Here is a 22,149-nt window from a genome sequence, read left to right as displayed (position 1 = left end):
TTCTTTCTTTTTTTTCCTGCAAAAACTGAGAAGTAAATGGGGATTTCGTCACAGTATTCAAATTTTTTGAATTCCTGTTTTCGTGGGTTTTAAGAGCTGGAAGCCCAAATTACGTACAAATAAACACCTGAAATCGTTTAAATTGTGGGCCCTGAATCTATAATCTATGAAAGTTTAACTTTCTGAATGGAATTATGGAAATTAAACAACTTTTCCATGACATTCTAATTTTTTTGGAAAGGGTCTGTATATATACACTGTATATATATACATATATATATATATACACACACATACAGTATATGTATGTATTAAATTACACATATTAAATATGATATATTTTTGATACTCGTATGTGTCCAGACTTTAGGGACGCCCTGTAGTACAGTGGGAAATACACGTGAAAAGTGCAACACTGTATATAAGGAAAAAGAAGATAAGACAGACTCGATAAAAGGTGCACATTCTGAACAACGCTAAAGCTTCAGTAAAACAGTAAGTGACATTTCAAAGAGCACTTGTGACAGTGTGACAAGGCAGACAGTATTTCACACAGAGCAGCTTTCCAACACTTCATCGTCAGGCTCTGTCTGCACGTACTTTAAAAAGGCAGGTTTTTCTGGCCTTTCGTCCATAAGTAAACAAATGTAGCTTTTTTTTGTCCTTAAATGCAGCTTTTGGAAAACTCTGGCCAGGGCGAAGATTTTCAAAAACTGCTGCTTCAGTGTGTGTGTATGGACGGGTGAGTCCAAAGTCCAAACGTTTTTTTGGTTTGTGTCATAAGAAATGTGTGAAATTGTTTTAAAAACGTATTTAACCACAGAACATGAAGTTATTGACATACGTGTGTTGGTTTCATTCCATGCAGTGGTACTCATCACACGGGCGATTAAAAGAAAAACATTCATGATGTTTTCTGGGCTCAATATAAATAAACGCTGATTTTAAAGATGACGTACACGTGAATGTACCTGAATAACTCACACAAGGCTTGGGAGAATGTGATGTGCTCACATGACAGTCAGGGTTAGGAGGCAGCAATGCTCTCCAAGAACTAAAACTGGAAAAAAAAGTAAAAATAAACATGTGAGGTAGCTTCATTGATGAACGTTCTAATTCTAATCATATTTTCCCAGCCTTAGTGGGCGACAAGGAAAAATGCAAAAGACTATGTAAAGGGACTGTTTGCCTTATGTGTTAGAAGACACCAAAAGACTCCACATAGCCAGCTGCCGTTTGACGCCCCTGCACAACCTTACAGTACAACCATCCATTGGATAAAGCAGCCCAGATCATGATGTGCCCCCCCTCCACTGTGCCACCTGGAAAACATCTCAGGTGGGATCTACTCGTTATGCCAGTATCGTTGGAAGCCATCAGTACCGTCAAGGTTACATTTTTTCTCATCAGAGAACAAGACTTTCTTCCACCTTTGTCCCATGTTTGGTGCTCTTGTGCAAATTCCAAACGGACATTTTTGTGGCGTTGAAGGAGATGAGGCCTTTGAAGATTTTTTTCCTTCTTAAAACCCTTGTCCCGCAGATGCCGTCTGATGGTTATTGGACTGCACTCGGCACCAGTATCAACCCTCATTTGGGCCGAGGATTGGCTCGTGTCTTGATGGGACAGCCAATCGGATCCTCCAGCTCAGGGCCGTTGACATTTTTTTGCGTCAACCACTTGACTTTTTTGTTCCATGATCCTCAGGATCTTTGAAGAAGTTTAAAATGACTGTCTCACTGCATCCAACCTCAGCAGTAATGGCACACTGCAAGAGGCCTTGTTCAATGCTGCTCAACAAGCCGACCGCGTTCAAAGAGAGAAAGCTTTTTTGCCTTTGCTATCAAGAGATCATGGATTTGAATATCACATTCTTCTAACACGTAAGGCAAACGTGTCTGCACAGTCTGTGTTGCTTCTCATGTATCCTTTAGTTGCTTAACATACTGTTAGAATTTTACGTCCACTCATCAAGGGTTTGAATGTCATACAGTATTCTTGACCAAGGGTACTTGGACATGGTTACGAGGGGACTAAGGACTTCAAGTCTACCACCTGAGCCATGCCAGGGAGGAGGCCCTGAGGTAGACCTATAGGACATGCTGGAGGGATTATGTGAGGAAGATCTCTGTGTGACTGGGAAATGTGGACTACCCCTGCCCCCTTGACCTGGACCCAGATATCAGAAGAAAATGAATGGATATTTTTAACGCTAAAATACAATCCAAATTGTCATGCATGAATTTAATTTAAATTGGTGGTCTAATCAAGTTGTTCAGAACTGGATATTGTGATCCGAGAAGAGGACACATTTAATTACTACCTTTACGAGACTAGCGACAAGAAGACAAAGGGACTCCACATCCTGGGTTAAGGCTCGGCTTTCACTTGGCTTCAAAAGCACAAATAGCAAATGAAAAACATTCAATCGTAAGCTGGCCTTGAGACAAAACTGCAACTTCCCCGCATGGCTTTCAAATTCAGAAGAAACAAAATGTGCATTGTGTGTGTTTTTAGGACCAAGTGAAGTCGAGGACAAAGGCTGAGGACCAGGACTTGAAGAGGTCTTACTACTGTGGCAGAGGGACGATGACCTCCACGTAGTTGATGGGAAAGAAGCCAGAATCCCCGTGGATCATGCCCTCATACCAGTTCTCATCGATTTGGTTTGTCAGGATGATGACGTCTCCTTCTTTAAAGCCAAGCTCTCTTTCGTTCTCTGGCTCAAAGTCATACAGAGAGCGACAGCACGGCTGATCCAGCACCTCCCATTCTGCGGCCAAACACAAAATGCCATTCATGATCAGTTTCATTAAGGTGTATGGCTATGACATAATCACAGTCCAATAAGTACCTCCATTTTGAGGTAACGGTTCCTTTTATTTTGGGTACAGTAAGGGAACAGATTCAAAACATAAAACTGCTTCGCTTTTGTGCAGCTTTAATGATTTGTGGTCAAGTACCACAATAATCTCTTACACACAAAACAATACTATTTTGTACAAATCTATAACCCACAAGGCACGATGGGTAACTGAGTGCTGATGAAGTGTGCATGTGGACTTCCCAGCATGTCCTACAGGTTATAAATCAATATATAAATCAGTCAAGAAGCCAATGCTGCATGGATATTGGTGCGTAAACATCTATTTTGATACCTGCATAATCCTGCAAATAAAACTGCACGGTGCTCCACACAGCAGCAAGCTTGCTAGCTCAGTATGTCCGCGGTGTGGAATTATTTTATTAACTTTCGGATTGTAAATATGCAATGTCCAATGACCGTAAAGCACTGTGACATACTGTATGTACCACTGCACACACAGGCACAGACTCACATGTTGTTGTAAATGAAAACTCTGATATTAAAATACGTCTAGCTGACATGACCCAGGCGGAACAAACGTCTAACATGTTACCAACTTACAGGGGCAGATGTACACAAGACTCCTGGCCACCTTCCGAAAACACAGGTGTGCAAGTCCAGGTGCTGAAGGAGTGACCACGGTGACGGCCAATCACACATTAGCAAAAAACGGCTGAGCCAATTGATGAGCTTGTGGGCAGTCTAAAGGGAAAAAGGCTTCAACTTGAGCAGCCGTGTTCCGCTTGGTCCTTATCGCCTTTTAACCCTCAATGCACACGATGCATCATGTGTGTGCATTTATTACATGGCATGACTGTAGTTTAAGGGAAGAGCTGCTGCCTATATCAATATCGGTTGATATCAATATCGATATCACTTGATTGATATGGGTAATGAGTTGTGAAAAGCATCAGATATCGGGAACAAAGCCAATATCCAGCATCTCCACGTGTGTGCCAAGATCTTGTATTGATGACAGGAGAATGAGACCACTGTGCCCACAAGTTTCCTCACCGTTCTTCCACTTTTTAATCATGCCTTGGAAAGTTTTTAACCCTATTTTAGAGATTTCAGCAATCTCCTTAGATGCCTGTTAATATTCCCATTCATGCGGGTCACTGTATTCTGTCTTAGAAGACGTTTCGCCTTTCATCGCAGCAGGCTTCATCAGTTCATGGGAGAAACACTAGTCTGACTCGATAGGACAGAATGAGAATCTCCTTTGATGTTTTCTCATGCTTGCATGCGTGCCTTCTGAAACAGATGAACATCTTTTCCACGATCACTGGATGTGTCTTTCCATGCGCTTGTTTAACAAATGAGAAGCTCCCTACTGAATCACTTGGGTTTAAATACGTTGTTCCCAGCTGAGACATAATCACGCATGCTATCACCCCCTACATGACACTGTGGGTTCCCTTAGCAGCTCCTTCAGCAGCAGACTGTTACGCCCACGGTGTAAGGAGAGATTCCGCAGGTCCTTCATACCGACCGCTGTCGGGCTCTACAGCACCTGCACCACTTGAACCATGTGTCACTATGTATTCTTTACTTGCGTATCTTGCTTGCTGCTGTAACAAGCAAATTTCCCTGCTGTGGGATAAATAAAGTACAATACAATACAATACAATACATTATCCAACGCTTGCTTAGTTCAGGCAGTGAACAAACAACATGCGATTATAATGACATTGACTGGAATGAGTTCCGTCAAGTTGAAGGTGCTGATAGCCAGCTTGATGAAAAAAAAATAGCTTGAATGGATAGTACAGTGGAACCTCGGTTAATGTCATGAATCCGTTCCAGAAGGTCCGACTTAAACCAAAACCACGAATAATCAGAATGTAAATCCAATTAATCCGTTCCAAAAATGCCAAAAATGTTAACAAAAAACAAATATTTACAGTTTTATAATGATAGTTTTACTTGCAGAAAACAATTCAAAATGTATATAAAGGCATACAAATACAATTGGCTGGTCCTGCAGCTAATAGTCAGGTGCGACTGATATATCAAAATATTTCCCCGCTGTGGGGGGAAATATATAAATATTTGCAATAAAAGTTTGGCTGGTCCTGCAGCTAATAGTCAGGTGCGACTGATATATCAAAATATTTCCCCGCTGTGGGGGGAAATATATAAATATATTTTGATATATCAGTCGCACCTGACTATAAGCTGCAGGACCAGCCAAACTATTGGGGGAAGTACGACTTATTCTCTGGAAAATACAATATTGAGCAGTGAATGTAGGAGGAATGTGCGTTACTCACGATGACTGGTAGTAAGACTTTCAGACCATGAGAGTGGACATGGAGAAGTATTTTCAGCTGTGAAGGACGTGAAGACACATGGAGATGGAGGTGAGCCACACTGAATTCATGCATGTTATCATTTCAGGGCTTAGTTAAAATTCCACCACCAGTCGGAAACAGGAAACGTTAAATGTCGGGCTGTCAGCCACAACAATTTCATCGTTAACTTGCAATGAAATGTTTTTCTCATGTTCTGTTGAACTTAACCCAAAAGAAGCCATGGTGACACGCATTCAAATGTGTCCTATACAGCTTGACTTGAACTCATGAAAATGTCTTGTCCACTTAGTCTGTGCTACATGAGTCTGGATTCTTACGGGTTAAGAACGTTTGAAAAATGGCATGGATGTTCAGAGTAGCGCATCTGGAGCACTGGATATGACACAACAAAGAATGATACTTACTTTTCACGTTGACTGTGTGGCTGATTTGCATATCTGGGGGGGACAGAAGCTGCAGTGAGGTATAATAATCCATCTACCTTTGTAATAAAAAGTATTGTCAGCATAGCAGGGGGTGTCCGACCACTGTATACTATTTGAACTCATCGTAAGGCAGAGTGGTGTGTTTTGCAATTGGCCTTCAAAATAAAGGGTGTAGTGTAACTGATGTTTAACCACTGTGACAAATTCTAAATAAAATACGAAATTAGAAACCGTAAACATGATGATGTCATGTCTGGAAACAAACATGATCTAAATGATGTGCTATGGGGCACAAAGCGGAGCCGACTATATAAAAATGTCTAACCCTCCTACTAACTTGACACTGACGTTCTCAACATTTGCAATAAAAGTGACTTGTAATTAATTATTAGATTAGCTCCGGAACCCTTCCCTTCCCTTCTCTCTTCAATTGCAGGTTTAATCCCTGAATATGCCTCACACCTTAACACATTTTAAGTATAAAATGATCCATGAACAGATGGAATCGTAGTCACGACGTAAAAGTTGTATAGTGCATCACTTCTGCATCTCGCAGCAACTATGATGTGGTCAAGGACAGCCAAATAAAGTGCGAAATCTCAGCGGGTGACGGGAAAACATTAGCAGCAAAGCATAAAGGCATAAACAATAGGGGTGCAAAAACACATGTACAGTATCTATCTTGAACGGGTTGACATCAAAGTCCCCTGTTGTTTTGTTGCCACTCCTCCGCGGCAAAGATGTAATCCCCGCAGGTGGAAGCAATCAGCGGCAGGCGTCTCTAGCTTCATGCAAAACTGCATTTTTCATCTTCCTAATCTTCCCAAATTGTGATAAGTCAATGGTAAGATGCATAAGTACATACAATAAAAGTCCTCATTGCATTTGTAGCAGCTGGTTCCATGCAAAACTAAAAAAAAAAAAAAACCCTGAACTACATTACGCAAATGTGTTTTTGGACATTTATTTGTTATTGTTGCTATTGTTTTATGATAAATTGAAAACATTTTCTTACGGCTTAAGTTTTTAATGTGTTACCGTGACTTCGGCTGTGTGGTCATTTGGAGAATTGTTTTGGTTTGTTTTAGAATTGTAATGTTTAATAGCAAACTGGATGTGTACAAATGTAGAGTGTGGAAATAATCAAACTCTAACTGCAATACAAATCGTGAATTATCTGTATCGTTGCGACCTTAATAAACACGCACTGTATGTGCATATATGCTACACATTTTACCTGTGTTATTATTGATCAATTATTATTATTATAGTATTATTATTTATAAACTATTACAGACTTAGAAAGAGAATTAAAAAAAACGTTCAGACCATGCAAAGACCCATACCTGTCACTTTAAACGTGGAGTTGTTAGAGAGACCATTTTGCCGACTGTTGTCCAACGTTTGGAGGCAACCCTTGATGGATTTTGGTTTGAACTCTCTCTTAGGTCGACTGCTGGCTGCGGATATTCTAGGGTGAAGAGATAATGGAAGGAAACATTATTGCTCGTGAATGCAAACACGCCTTAAAGACAATATCAACCTTAACCGCGATGTTGAGCGCATGAAAACAGTCAGTGATGGTTGGAAGGAGTCCAGAAACCTGAAACCGAAGTCGTACATAGACCAAGGACCTCCTAGGTGGTGAATTTACCCAAAGTGCACAAAAACAGGTGTCGAGATGGTACGGATCAGATATTAACCCCTTGTCTTGGTCGTAACTAGTTATTTTGAAGGCGCATGAGTCTGAAAAAAATAGAAGTTAACCTTAAAAATTCCTTATTTGTCAGCGTCCGCACTTCAACACATTCAGCTTTTTAGCTTTCAAAAGAGCCCAAATCCAAGCATCTAGTCCAAATGCTTGAAGGATAGCTTTACTTTGAGTATGACTTTTTTTTTTTTTAGGAATTAGGAATTATTAGGGGAGGTGTCCAAATGTTTTCCAGCGAGGGCCACATACTGAAAAATGAAAGGATGCAAGGGCCACTTTGATATTTTGTGAAGCGACACATGTAGATATGCTAAGAGGTTTCTATATATTTCAAGAAGAAACCGCATCCCATTTTTGAATATAAGTGAAAAAGCCTGTTATTAGTATGAATGTCAGTCTTTGCTTTTTCTCATGTTTGCTTTTTTTCCCCCAAATATTTCAACTTTCTTTTTAAATAAAATATTTTGCAAATTTTCTTTTTTGGAATATTATGACTTTATTGCCATAATATTTTGACTTTATTCCTGTAATAGTATAACTTTTTTCCCCACCCAATTTTCCATAAATTACAACTTTATTTTGTTTGGTTTGTTTCTTATAATATTATGACTTTTAAAAAATAACATACAGCGGTGCCTTGGTTAATGTCATTAATCCATTCCAGATGTTCTGACTCAAACCAAAACGGACTCCAACCACAGCAAATTTTCCTATAGAAAACAATGTAAATCCAATTAATCCACTCCAGACACCGAAAAATGTTTACACAAAACACATTTTATAGACAAAAATGATAGTTTTACATGAAGAAATGATGCAAAAATAATTACAAATGATAAATGAATAGACAGCTTAACATTTAACATCACTTTTACCTAGTTTTGTGGGACCCCCCCCCACAAAACTATCAATTAACAAAATAACAAAACATATTATTCTGCTGCAACCACAATTTGCAAAAATGTAAAAACAAAAAAAACAAACAAAATATAAACATTCTAGAAGCAATAAACATGTACCTAAATGTTTAATATAAAAAAGTAAAGAAAAAAACAAAAACAACCGCTTGCAGCAGTGACGTTTGCAAAAGTGCGCCAGCGAGAATGTCTTATGAGGTGTTTGGTGACCTATGCTATGTTTGACTACGGATGCCGCGAACAAGCTACGGTAAGTTTGAATGCTTAATTTTTGTTGTTGGAACCAAAAATGAGTGTTATGGATGTAAAATGAGACAGGCAGAAACACAGAATGTCACCCCCAATGCGCCGCCAGGTTGATAGACTGTTACGCGGGAAGCAGAGTAGATGTGTGTGCACCGCAGCTGATGACGGGGCCACTCCAATCACATTTACCGTAAATTCCGATGTATAAGCCGCTACTTTTTTGTCTTTGAATCCTGTGGTTTATACATCGGTGCGGCTAATTTATGGCTAAAAACTAGATTTCCCATGATGCTTGGTGTGGTCATGTTCTAATTCCGTGACATCTCCTATACTTCAGAACTACTACTAATCGTTTAAATATGTATTCGAAAAACCCTGTTACTAAGATAGTCCATCATAAGGGTAAAAAAATTAAAAAAACGCAGACATGCCACCATTCCCAGTCCACAATGCATTGTGCAATCATGTGCAAGTATCGGGAGATTTTGTCGTGGGCGCATGATCCAAGATTGTAAACAAACTGGACAGTATTTTGGATGCTAAACAAGCAGGCGAATGCAAGCCAAGGCCGAAAAACATGCTAACCGTGGCAGACGTTAAACGAGGTACCTTTATCTTTTCTTTAATATTTCATCTCTATGCTATTAATTTTACATTATTTTCCTCATTATATCATGAGTTTATTCTTGTAAAAATTTTGACCTTTTTTCTTGTTCAAATAAGATTTTTTTCTCTCAATATTTTGACTTTATCCTCGTAGAATTACAACTGTTTTTTCCATTTCTTCTGTTTTTTTTAATTTTTCAACTCTTTCAACTTTCTTCTTGTAAATTTTTTTCATACAGTAGCATTATGACTTTATTCCCATCATATTTTTTCCGCAACCTAATTCTCAAAAAAGTACAACTTTATTTGCCATTTTCTCATAATATTACAACTTATTAAATAACATCTTTTTTGTTGAATAGCTCAACTTTATGCTGCTAAAATTACATTATTTTTCCTCGTAATTGTCTTTTTCTCATTAGAATTTTGTAAAATTACTGCTGATTTTTCCATTTTTGCTGTTTTTCCATTTAACAAATTTTCTTGTTAAATGATATTTTACAATGTGCTGAGAGCCAATAAACGGCCGTTGGGCCAAACTTTGAACACGGTTGAAGAATACGTGAATAGCTTTTAGAAATACTCCTCATGCCACATTTACGCTACCGCTGCATTATTTGACGACTATTGTGCCTGATGTTGCAAATTACTGTTGAACATTTGCGAAACCACCCATCCATCCATCTATTTTCTATGCCGCTTCTCCTCTTTAGGGTCGCGGGGCATGCTGGAGCCTATCCCAGGTGACTTCGGGCGACAGGCGGGGTACACCCTGTACTGGTCGCCAACCAATCCATCCATCTTCTGTGCTGCTTATCCTCACTAGGGCTGCAGGTATGCTGGAGCAAATCCCAGCTGACTTCGGGTACACCCTGAACTGGTCGCCAGCCATTCTCACTCACATTCACACCGATGGACAATTTAGAGTCAACAGTTAACCTAACATGCATGTTTTTGGATGTAGGAGGAAACCGGAGTACCCGGAGAAAACCCACGCACACACAAGAACAACATGCAAACTCCACACAGAAATGCCCAAGGGAGAATCAAACCCCCTAATTTGTGAAACTAAATGACCAAATACAGTTTCTTCACACACATAACACTTCCTTCTCCATGAAGCAAAAACCTAATTTATATATACAGTGATGTGTGACTCCGCCATACATCCTGTAATCTTTTTTTTTTTTTTTCTTAGTCTTTCTATCCAGGTTCAACAAGAAACAGTACACCCCCTTGCCGAGTCTCTACTCACTACTGCCACCTGCTGTTCCAATTCAACCCACTGACAGAATGGCTCAAACTCAAAACATGCAAAATAATCCGAACATTAATTGCGCATGTTGGCTTCCCAGCATGCCTTGCAGGTTATGAAAATAAAAAAATAGGTTTAAAATAGCAGTGTCCCGAACAACTTTTTCACTTTGATACCGATATTGAATCCTTAAAAATGGGCCGATAGTAATATCGATCCAATATCAGCACAACTCACACATACTTTTATGACTTATTTTGTAGTGTTGAATGTTAAAAAATGCTTCAAGTGATATTGCTCAAACAAACAGAGAATAAGCATGTGGAGTATAATTTTATTCACAAGGTAGTGGCAGCTAGGCATCATATAGCAAGGTTTGAGGTGCTCAATGAAGAGTATAAACCCGACTTTACTCACCACCGACAGGGGCTCGCCCTTTTCTGGCTTTTCTAACTCATTTCTAGCTAAGGACTTTTGGCCAACCCGTGGGAGTGCCCCTTGTGATGCTGCTTCAAATGCGTAATGAGGTTAGTCGTATTAAACTTCCGGCTCTGTGCCACCACAGGAAGTAAGTTTTGCAGTGCAACGTCTTTCTCGGTGTTTAACAAAAAATACTGGCACATGGCCGACATCACTCCTACACCTTGCTAAATCTGACTAAATCCGGTCGGGAATGGACTGCTTGTATCGGAGTGCCAATATCGTAGATCTTAGAGGCAGGCCGATAAAATCCCGTCAATATTGGATTGGGACACGCCTACTATAAAATCGTACTGTTGTACTGTATATTAGTGTGTAAGCGTTTATTTAGATACCCACGTAGTCCGTGTGGTGCAGTTTTTGTGGTGTGGTGCAGCAATTGTGTGTTCCACATGTGTTGCTTGTGTTATTTTTGGTTGCACCGTGAGTGAGGTAGGCATTTGGCTGGTAAGGGATGGGATATGTTCTTCTACTTGAAGCACAAAATGGCAGCTGTTCACACAAATAATTTTAAAAATTTTGGAGGTGGCCAACGCTAAAATGCAAATAAGCAAGTATCCACTGTATACATTCCTCTTATTCAATTCAGTACGTTGACATGCACACATTAGTGGGATTACTGTCAGTGTGTTCTCTCTCCTTTCCTTTGCAAAGTCAGTTTACATGCACAAGCTAAAATTCTGAATCACTATCTGGTTGATCCGTGTGTGGGTTGCTCCAAAAGAAGGTAAGTGTTACTGGTAGAAGTGGATAAGATAGCAGATAGCATGTCTTATGTGTGCTTGGAAAGGTTGTAATGTGTGTTTAAATGACATCCACTTTGCTTCTTGTGGTTATGCTGCTCCCCAGAGACAAAAATGATTGACTGCTCCTGCAGTGTCCTAAATACTTTCACGGCTACTTGGAACTACCACGTAAACGGCAGATCATAGCAAAACATGAAGGTGGTGTCCGTGTCAGCATCAAAGTATCACCTTGAATATTATCTATGCAAATTCCTCACCTCTCCTGCAGCTTTCTACTGAGATCCTTCAGGACTTGAAATGACTGTTGATGGTACTCAAAGGCTGCGTCAATCAGTGCTGACAGCTGGCTCACCTGTTCCATCTGTTGGCAAACACATATGAGTGCAAACGTGTTCAAAGTATATAAAAGAAAGTGTGTACAGTATGAAGTGAAGACCTGTCATGTGTGCACTGTAAATATATGATCTCTGGCCCCTGTTCCATGGTATGAGTTGATAGAAATAATAGAAATATGACGACGACTCATTCAGTGTTGCTGTTGTGTGCATTCTTACATCATTTTCCAAGAAGTTAAACATGCTCCGCTCAGCTACATCTTTGCTCTCTTCAAATTTCTCAACGGCTTGGCGGATTTCCTCATCTGGGATTCTCCCCTGACGCTTCTTCTTGTAGTCAAAGTCTAACCGGCGTCCCTCAAGCTTCTTCAGGTGGTGCTGTAAAAAAAAAAAAAAAAAAACAAACGAGGACACATCCAATCTTAAATATTACAGCGGAACTTTGGTGAGCGTCATGAATCCATTCTAGAAGGTCCAACTTTAACCGAAACGTACTCTAACCAAGCAAATTTTCCTCTTAAGGAACAATGAAAATCTGAAAAAAAAAATGTTAACAAAAAACACATTTTTATAGTTTTACAATTATAGTTTTACACGCATAAAACAATTCAAAATGCATATAAATGATGAATGATTTTTTTGTTTTTTTGAATGATAACAATGACACAAATGCAGTGGTGTACGTACAGTATAACAATTTTATAGACAAATTATTACACATACATACATTTATTTATTTATAGTTGCAGCAGTGGGGGGGGAGCATAATATTTTCTTCTTCCTGGGGGGGCGTTACAGAAAATAATTGCAAAGCACTGAATTAGGTTAATTGGGGACTCTAAATAGTACATAGGGATGAATATGAGTGTGAATGGTTGTTTGTCTGCATGTGCTCTGCGATTGACTGGCGACCAGTCCAGGGTGTACCCCGCCTCTCGTCTGAAGTCAGCTAGTGAGGATAAGCGGCATAGAAGATGGATGGATGGAAACCATAGCCATCGTGAGTAGACAAAAAAAGTGAAGCTCAAATTCAAGCCATTCAAACATAAGGATCCCAACATCAGAGTGGAAAAAACAATATGTAGGATGATTACTTATCTATTTATCAGTGCTCATGTGAAACTTTTATCAAAATGTGACCATGTAAAACCCATTTTTGATCTGGAATTACAAAAAAATTAACCAAGTAATTGTTAAATGTTAAATATTTCAAGTCAATAATAAGATAAAATGGTTTATGGTTTTTAAGTGTGCAGGAGTAGGGGGTACGTAGCTTCAGGTCAAATGTCTGAAAGGGAATGCGACTGTAAAAAGTTTGGGAACCACTGGTGAACTATATGAGGTTACGAGTGTAAAGGTGACTATAGGGGTGTTATTTCATGTCTATAGAACTCTAATAATGTTAAAAACTGTATTTAGAAGGTTTTGTATGTTCTAACTATGAAAATATTCCATTTCTAAATGAGGAATCCTACTTCAAAAAAATTCATCTGTCACAGCCGGGTCTGGAACCAATTAACCGCAATAAATAAGGGATTACAACAATGACTATTTCTTTTCTTTAGCCTTTCTCCCTGGTTCTTTGGACCGCGTTGCGAAGAAGTAGTCAATGATCACACAATTAAAAACATTTTCAAATTGTATTTAAAAATAAGAGCAACATATTAAGTTACAGTGCTGGCGCAATGAGCAAGATCGAGGAAAGAGCCCAGAATGAAACTACACAGAGTCTATATAGCAGTTGCTCCGCCCCTCTAGTAGGCAAAAACCTGTGTGCCGAGAAAGTGAAAGTGAGAGTTAATCTGGCGTGAGTGAGAACAATGCATTTGTGTGTCTCCCTGTTATTTCCCATGAGTCATATCTAAGTCACTCCGATTGTGCTAGGTGAGTACATGTATTATGGAGGGTGAGTGTGTGTGTTGTAAAGGCCTTCATGATAAGCAATTGGACTGACATGATAATATCTAACACATGCAAGTAAAGGATTGTCAAACATACCATGATCTCTTTCACATCCTTGTCCTGTAGAGTCTGCAGGGGGTCAATGAAGTTTTGTTTAACATTTATGTCCAGGGAGTCCTTCACATCTGCCATCTGCCTCATCGCCTCACCAACGTCAACTAGCGCACCGCCTGTAAATGCACACAGAGGCAATTGCGACACGAGTGCAACATGCAACAGGACACAAGAAAAGAGTACGGTAGTCACAGTGTAAGTTACATTTCTTCTGGATCTGAGGCAACAAAACGTAAAACCCGGCTATCAACATGTGACAGATGTACAGTGGGAATATAAGTCGGAACTTACAACTTAATGGAAAAAAAAATTTACTCTCACACTGAACTCACAGACTTTCCTTTTCCTTTACGCACTGCTATGAGACAAATCTGCCTCACGCTTGGGGGACATAATGGAGGTTAAAAAGTGTAACAAAAAAACACAAGTGATGTTGTTCTTCCGAGCATTCATGGATGACATGACCACGCTGACCTCTACTGCAGCATGCACCAGGGGACCACTAAAATCAAGCCCAATAAGTCACGAGGCATCTCAATAGTCAAGGGAGCGCTTAAGAACGTACAACCCGTCAAAAGCCTGGGCAGATGGTACAATGCAAGCCTCAGGGACAAAGACCAAGTGCAGATATTAAGGCAGGACATCACCACCAGTCTGCACACCATCAACAAGACAATGCTGCTAGGGAAGCTCAAACTCTGGTGCCTACAATTTGGACTTTTTCCTAGGGTAATGTGGCCACTCACGATCTACGAGGTCCCAATAACAATGGTGGAAAAGATGGAGTGAAACAGAACTTCGTATGCGAAGAAGTGGCTTGGCGTCCCACGCTGTCTGACCAACATCAGCATCTATGGCAAAGGCGTCCTTGAACTACCCATCACGAGCCTCACTGAAGAATAAGAGTGCCCTAAAGTGAGACTACAGATGACAATGAAGGACTCCAGAGATCAGACCGTCAGAAATGCTGCACCACCTCTGTCAATGGGAAGGAAATGGACACCATCCGACGCAGTACAGCATGCTACGTCAGCCCTGAAGCACAACGACATTGTGGGACATGTCCAGCTGGGAAGAGGAGGATTTGGCGTTGCAGTGAATAAACCAACTTGGCACAAAGCTTCAACCTCACAAAGGAGGAAAATAGTGGTATAGGAAGTGCCGTCGGGAGGAGGCTGAAAGAAGCGCAAAGGCTGTCTCTGAATGAGGTGGGAAGGCGTGGAGAAGAGAAAGCTCACCTGGAGGCAGCTCTGGGAAATGGATGCAAAAATCATCAGCTTCATCATAAGAGCGACATATGATGTGTTCCCATGCCCAAAAAACCTTCACCAGTGGTATGGAGAGGACCCAACCTGCGCCCTCTGCCCAAATTCAGCGACTCTCAAACACATCTTGACCAGTTGTAGGACCAGCCTCACACAAAGCCGCTACACCTGGAGGCACAATCAGGTCTTCAAGAGTCTGGCAGCAGCCCTTGAGAGCAAGAGGGACACCATCAACCTTGCCCTTGAGTGCTGCAAATTCCATCTGTGCCAACATTCGTTCGAGAGGTACAGAAACAGCCTAACCACCCAGCTACCAAACCAGGAACTGGACAGCTACCCGGGATTGGAAGATGCTAGCTGATATTGGCAAGCAACTAATCTTTCCCCCAGAGGTTGCAACAACCACCCCCCAGGCCAGACTTGGTGCTATGGTCCCCTTCACTAAAGGTGGTCTACATCATAGAGCTCACAGTCCCATGGGAGGATTCCACCGAAGAGGCCCACGAATGAAATAAACTGCGCTACACAGATCTGGCAGTAGATGGACAACAACGAGGATGGAAGGCTGAGGTCTATCCAACTGAAGTAGGACGCAGAGGCTTGGTGGCTTCTTCTACCATCAGGCTTATGAAAGACCTTGGCATTCATGGACAGGCTCTGCAACAGACAATAAGATCAGTCTCTGAAGCGGCCGAAAGAAGCAGCCAGTGGCTATGGATCAAGCGCAAGCTCCCTTGCTGGGCTCAAAGCAGAGGGGGGCACCTGGGACGCCAGGTGTTGCCGATGAGCTTTCTGGGGGTGTCATGGGCCTATCATCGAAACACCAATGAAGGAGGGTACCCACCTGACGAAGAAGTTTTAAACCCACCCCCTTCCTTCCTGCCATTACTCAAGGGTGGGGCATGAGGGGAATGGGGGAGGCTGAGTGATGACCCGGTGGGCAGGGCCATTTGTTTTATCCCCTGACCTTACTGCCTAGCTCATCTCCCTCCACTACCAGGCACTACGCTACTCATGATTGGGCATGGGACACAGGCTCAGGCTTGATCACCCTGTAGTTGGCCGCCTTTGATGAGGGTGTCTTGTGCTGAAAGTCCGAAACACCCACTGATACAAAGTTACAGTACTGATGATGTGTCCCAAAATTGACATCCGTCCCTTGGCTGGGATAAAGTTCTCACACCACTCTCAACATCCACGCCTCATGTGATTACCATCTATTGGCACAAAGGACTTTTTCAATCAAGTCCTATGTATTTATGAACTTCCTCAATCCAGCATGCGCAACTACGTATTACTCCGCGTATGTGTTACTCTGCCGCACGCATAGAACTACATAGAATCCCTCGCCACTTCTCGCTTCAAATTTCACTTACATTCGTCAAAAAATATGCATATTCAAGAAAATCTTATGGATTTTTTTGTCTAAATGAAGCATTTTAAAGCATAAGACGACGCATTCAAAGACGTTGTGATGATATGTAATATTTTACACTGGTCACTAGGTGTAGGTAATGTTACTGTAATGTTGGGTGAGACACACAAGCACCAGACTTGCTCGCCAGAACAACAGGCTTTTATTGCAGCTTTGAATTATCTCACAACAGCCACAATAATCCCTAACACGGGCTACTGTTGTGGCTGTAACCCACGGCAAGCTAAAACTCGCTAAACCCCCGACGTCACTTTCTACCCGCCCCACCGGAACACATTTACAGCAACACACATGTGAGCCTTATTTAAGTCCTATTTTTTCTCATTATGTCTGCTAAATTGGGAAATAGGGGTGTAAAGGTGACTATAGGCATGTTATTTCATGTCTAGAGGGCTCTAATAATGCCAAAAAGCATTTTTTGAAGGTCATAAACAGGTTTGCTCTAAGAAAATATTCCTATTTCTGAATAAGGAATCGATTAACCGCTATAAACAAGGAATTACTGTAGTTCTCGTCTTATTTTTGTGCAGTATTAATCATTTATTCATGGGAATGCGTTCTTAACCACGGAACTTGGTCAGACCACCTTTACTTTCCTGAAGGGAACACACAACAGTCTGTGGGCGTCAGAATGCTTACTGGTTGGTCCGGGATCAAATATTTATTTCATTATTTCACCCAATAGATTACAATTCAATTATAATTGTGTCAAAATAAGTCTATCATGAACATTGGGATCGCTCATGTCTTTGTTAGGGGGTAAACTTAAATTAAATTGTTTTCCCCACTGTAAGAATGTGATGATGTTAAACAGGATTGCTAAGAGTTCGGCATGATGCACATGAGCACTGATACCAAAGACAGAGTCCTCTCCAAGTTCATGGCCGAAGTGCAGCATACAGTCCCCGAGCAGGCCTTCGGTCTGGGGGTAGCCGGTGATCTTCACCTGACCTCGGATCTTGGACACTGTGTTCAGCATATTCAATTTTGCTCTGGAGGCTGAAGAGGAAAACATGAAATGGCATTTTTGACCACTAAAATATAATATAATACTCACAAATATAATAAAAAACTGACAAAGACCCATGAAAAGGTTGTTATGATGGATTGGTTTACCTGGGTTTGGCTGCAGGTATTCTGTCGTTCTGGACAAGAGGTCAAACACTGACTTGTGCGTTACCTCAATTTTCTGGTTGAAGCAATACAAACATGTTAAAGACACTAGAAAGACACATTTTAGTGGACGTACACCATCCAATCAATCAATACAACCCGCGTAGGTTTTATAAACAATTGATCGCTACATCAGTAAGTAAGATGCAAAATTAACTGGTGGCCTACATATCAGACAATCAGGGTATTGCCACAAATACCGCACAGCTTGAAAATGTACAACAATATACATTACAACAATATACATTTTTGCTATTTTCTGAGAAATCACTGAACATGGTAAAAAGAACTATTCATGTCAAATGAAAGCTTCTTATACGTATACTGTATGTCTTAAATATCTTAAATGCCTTATATTCTCTTGTTATGCCTGCTATATTGGGTAAAAGGAGTGCAAAAGTGACTATAGGGGTGTTATTCGTTATTTACAGGGCTCTAACAATGTTAAAAACAGTATTTACAAGGTCGCAAAGAAGTTTTCTATGTTCCATCTATGATTATATTATAAGTAATCCTACTTTGTAGAAATTCACTTATCAGGATCAAGTCTGCAACCAATTAACTACCATAAACGAGGGATTACTGTACAGTCAAACCTGTCTATAGCGGCCACTAAAGGGAAACGGCAAAAGTGGCCGCTCTCGGCGGGTGGCCGTTATAGACAAGTTGGCGGCCATTTTGAATTTGTGTGAGCACATATTAACATGTCTGTGATTAGAAGCTTGTTGTGTTTGCAGATACATATAATTATACTGTTACATGTTGACCAGTAGAGGGCACTGTGGGACTGCGGATAAAAGTTGTAAATAACTACTAGGTTAATAAACCGCTGTTAATAAAGCGATTCAAGTGCATCGGCATCTCCTTCCCCACAACAAGCGGCATTACAGTATTGACCAGTGCACATTGTCTCACACAAGGAAATAAACGGTGTCACTGTCTGCAACAAGCTCCAAACAAGACGGCTTTTTTTATGTGGAACAACTGACAGTTTGTGTGGATCTTGTGAATGATTGTGACTGAGCTAGGACTCAGTAATTAAAGTCTACACACGACGGCTTCATTGATTAAAAAACGAAACTTTTTCGTTCATGAAGCTTTTGCTTGAGTTGGCATTTTGGCCGCTAAATGCGGTCAGATATTGACCAAGGGATACAAAATGGGTAGCCGCTGGCCGCATTAGACAGGTGACTGCTATACACAGGGTCTATAACACGCAAATTTTCTGCGGGGGATTTTTCAGTGGCCGCTATTGGCAGGTGGCCGTTCTATACAGGTGGCCGCTACGACAGGTTTGACTGTACTTTCTTAAATGGACAGGTCTCATTTGTGTGTTCCATGGACACACTCATTGTTAGTGTTCTACACACAGTGTAAAAGAAACTTTACAGGGTTATCTCAGATGAAGAGTGATGGGACTACCACAGTAAAAGTCATTGCGTTTGAAAGATGTATTTGAAAACAGAGGATACATTTCTACCGACAGAACAATCTAAACACTGATTTGTCTTGAACTCACCCTCTCCATCTCCATGAAGTCATCGTTCAGCTTTGTCCCCTCAGCCCCACTGATCTTTTCACTGAGAAGCTGCAACAGAATCATGAGTTTAAACCTTATTTAACAAAGAACATGAAGTTATTGACATGCAGGCGCGTGTGTGCACTTTATAACACGCTCGAGCGATTAAAAAAAATTCATGATGTTTACTGGACTCCGTGTAGGTGTGTGCTAATATCTCACCATATTGTAGTGTCAAGGGGAGTTGCCACTAGCGTACCCAGCATACCTTGCAGGCACTTTGTAAATTACAGTTAAAGTTACCATAAAGCACCGTGTATATAAACCGCACTTTTTTTACACTGGTAAGAAGCAAAAAATTGGGGTGCGGTTTATACACGATGACAGGTCTGTGACCAGACGCAGAAATTGACGAGAAGCCCAATTTAGAATAGCCGTCTGTGGGTCAGACAGTTGCTTTGACTTTAGCTGTACAGTTGCTGAAAATGCTTGAGTATGCAACTAACTTATCTGACGGCTGTCTGTATTTTCACACAGTGAAACGATCTCTATATACACTGAAGCTAACCTAAGCTTCCATTAAAACATTGCAGATGTAAAATACAAATCAACGTTGGAGTTTATTCAAATTCACACTGAAGCAATGCAATAAAATAATAATAGAGAAAAAGAGAAGCAGTGAAAGATAAGATATCAAAACATCTCTGAAAATTGCAAATTTCTTTATTTTGATTTTTTATTATTATCATTATTATTATTATTATTATTAATCTGTGCTTAGCCATAATATTAAAGATTTAGATGCTGAAGTTCAGATTTCTCCTTTCTTCTTCTTTTTGAAATTGCTTAGTACCTTTACGCATGTTGATTTGAGATGAAAGAGTTGGCAAGCATTTATGAACTCAACATTTTTTTGTCCCCGCCATGAGCCTGAAAATGGGGGTGCGGTTAATACACGGGTGCGGTTTATACACGGTGCTTTACGGTATATGTGCGCATGTTGCAATGCTGTGTAAGTGCACAGTAGTTGTGTTGTTTGCGTATCAAATTACAATTGTGGGGCGTGACAAAATCTTTCCAAAAAAATCCACATTTGAGAGGCTGAAATCAGTGGATATTTACATTTACAATAAAAAAACGATTATAATACCAAAAATAGTTGTTGATTAATTGGATATTATATGATAATTGGCATCCTTCCATCTATCCATTTCCTATACCGCTTCTCCTCTTTACGGTCGCGGGGGCATGCTGGAGCCTATCCCAGCTGACTTCGGGTGACAGGCAGGGTACACCCTGGACCGGTCGCCAACCAATCGCAGGACACATATAGACAAACAACCACTCACACTCACATTCATACCTATGGACAATTTAGAGTCACCAATTAACCTAACATGCATGTTTTTGGAATGTGGGAGGAAACCGGAGTACCCGGAGAAAACCCACACATCTCCAGACTGTTACTGTGTTGGCCAACATGCTAACCACTACACCACCGTGCGGTACAAAATATCATTACATGTAATAATTATTTTATATATTTATCTTAGTTGACTAAATTTAAAAATATATATTTTTAAAGATATTTTATATTTAGCCATCCATCCAGTTTGTATGCCGCTTAACCTAATTAGGGTTGCGGGGGTTATGCTGGAGCCTATCCCAGCTGATGTCAGGCGTGAGGCGGGCTACACCCTGGACTGGTCGCCAGATATTATATTTCCATCCATTTTCTTTACCGCTTCTCCTCTTTAGGTAAATTGTGACAACTACTAAAAAGGAAATATGCATGTGATACATTTTAAATAAACATTTAAAATATGTATACGTTGATATTTTCATTGATATTTTTCTTCTATTTTGAAAGGAAGTTTGCTGAAGCGAATAGAGCAGGAATAACATGCAGTAATGAAGCAAAACAATGCCAAAGGACATCGTAGAGACTTGACTTGTTATCTTGTTGAGTAAATGAGACATTTATTGACAAACAATTGTTCTAATTGTTGATAAGACGTTTCCATACCTGACTGGCTTTGTGGAACTGCTTCTTCAGCCCGGCTACAGACATTTTTCACCAACGCCCAGGCGTCTCCCCTCTCAAAATAATAGTCCGTAAAACACCCAATAAGAATAATTATCAACAAACCAGTCATTAATAAGCAAAAAGCAACATTATTGTATTCATCAATTCCAAACGACCCAGGCTACAGCAGGTTCAAAGCTAACATCAAAACCTCAAACCAACATGGCCGGAAGTACTCTGATTAAGAAAGTAAAATTACAACTAGACATAGTAGTAGCGTTAATCTTGTCATTTTGCGCCACATTTTGCAATGACATATCCTCCTATAATCTCTTAAAACAATCTTTTGCGGAAAATAAGAAAATGTGTAATTTACTTAATCAAAATGTTGCTATCTTGTTATTAAACCATTTCGTTTTCAATCAAATCACCATTAATTTAACTTATCTTCAAATATTGAAATAGTACAAAATATATAATAGTAATAATAGTATAGAGTATAACAATATAACAGTAATAACAGTATAATAATAGTACAAATATTACTTGCTGTCAAATATTCGTCTTGCGTGGCACCAGCTGTGGCGTAGCCTTACGTTTTCTTTTGAAAGTTCCAAGTGGAAATCATGTCATGTTGTCTCCTTTCATTTCCGGAATCATCCGGAAGTCGCCGTTTCCAACAAATCTCATTGGCGGAGTCTGCTAACTGTGCGTGCAGAGAAAACATCCAAGAAAAAGCTTTTAAATCGCATATAATTAAAATGAATGAATAAGGTTACCTTGAATTACAGTTATTATGGCTCTCATAAATAA

The 22,149-nt window shown here is 40.3% G+C and overlaps 2 protein-coding genes across 3 annotated transcripts in view; one reads left to right on the top strand and one right to left on the bottom strand.

Moving 5' to 3' along the window:
* Positions 1-4,898, top strand: part of LOC129178213 (lamin-L(III)-like) — a 31,230-nt gene extending 26,332 nt beyond the window's left edge. The window contains exon 11 of the mRNA XM_054770222.1: positions 2,518-4,898. Within this exon, the coding sequence (XP_054626197.1) occupies positions 2,518-2,604 (87 nt within the window). The 3' untranslated portion in view covers positions 2,605-4,898. The remainder of the gene's footprint in view (positions 1-2,517) is intronic.
* sh3gl3a (SH3-domain GRB2-like 3a) lies at positions 221-21,552 on the bottom strand. 2 transcript variants are annotated; one of them, XM_054770228.1, is made up of 11 exons: positions 21,337-21,552; positions 19,311-19,379; positions 17,735-17,807; positions 17,474-17,617; positions 13,901-14,034; positions 12,122-12,280; positions 11,825-11,928; positions 6,953-7,077; positions 5,586-5,618; positions 5,140-5,196; positions 221-2,773 (listed from the first exon to the last, which is right to left on the bottom strand). In XM_054770228.1, exons 1-11 carry the CDS (start codon positions 21,379-21,381, stop codon positions 2,571-2,573), a joined length of 1,146 nt encoding a protein of 381 aa, XP_054626203.1. In that variant the 5' UTR covers positions 21,382-21,552; the 3' UTR covers positions 221-2,570. The 2 variants fall into 2 exon arrangements, with proteins under 2 accessions (XP_054626203.1, XP_054626204.1); XM_054770229.1 differs by lacking the exon at positions 5,140-5,196.
* Between the last annotated feature and the right edge of the window lie 597 nt (positions 21,553-22,149).

Source organism: Dunckerocampus dactyliophorus, chromosome 3 (assembly GCF_027744805.1).
Source record: "Dunckerocampus dactyliophorus isolate RoL2022-P2 chromosome 3, RoL_Ddac_1.1, whole genome shotgun sequence".
NCBI lineage: Eukaryota > Metazoa > Chordata > Actinopteri > Syngnathiformes > Syngnathidae > Dunckerocampus > Dunckerocampus dactyliophorus.
Note: the sequence above shows the minus strand (reverse complement) of the source record. Positions and strands in the feature narration are given on the sequence as shown.

What these genes read in the sequence shown, in the direction of transcription:
- sh3gl3a (XM_054770228.1), bottom strand. Translation starts at nt 21,381, where the DNA reads ATGTCTGTAGCCGGGCTGAAGAAGCAGTTCCACAAAGCCAGTCAG. An exon ending in ATACCTGCAGCCAAACCCAG is followed by an intron (nt 17,618 to 17,734) that starts GTAAACCAATCC and finishes TTTCCTCTTCAG; the next exon opens with CCTCCAGAGCAAAATTGAAT. An exon ending in AAGTCTTACTACCAGTCATC is followed by an intron (nt 2,774 to 5,139) that starts GTGAGTAACGCA and finishes GTTTGGCCGCAG; the next exon opens with AATGGGAGGTGCTGGATCAG.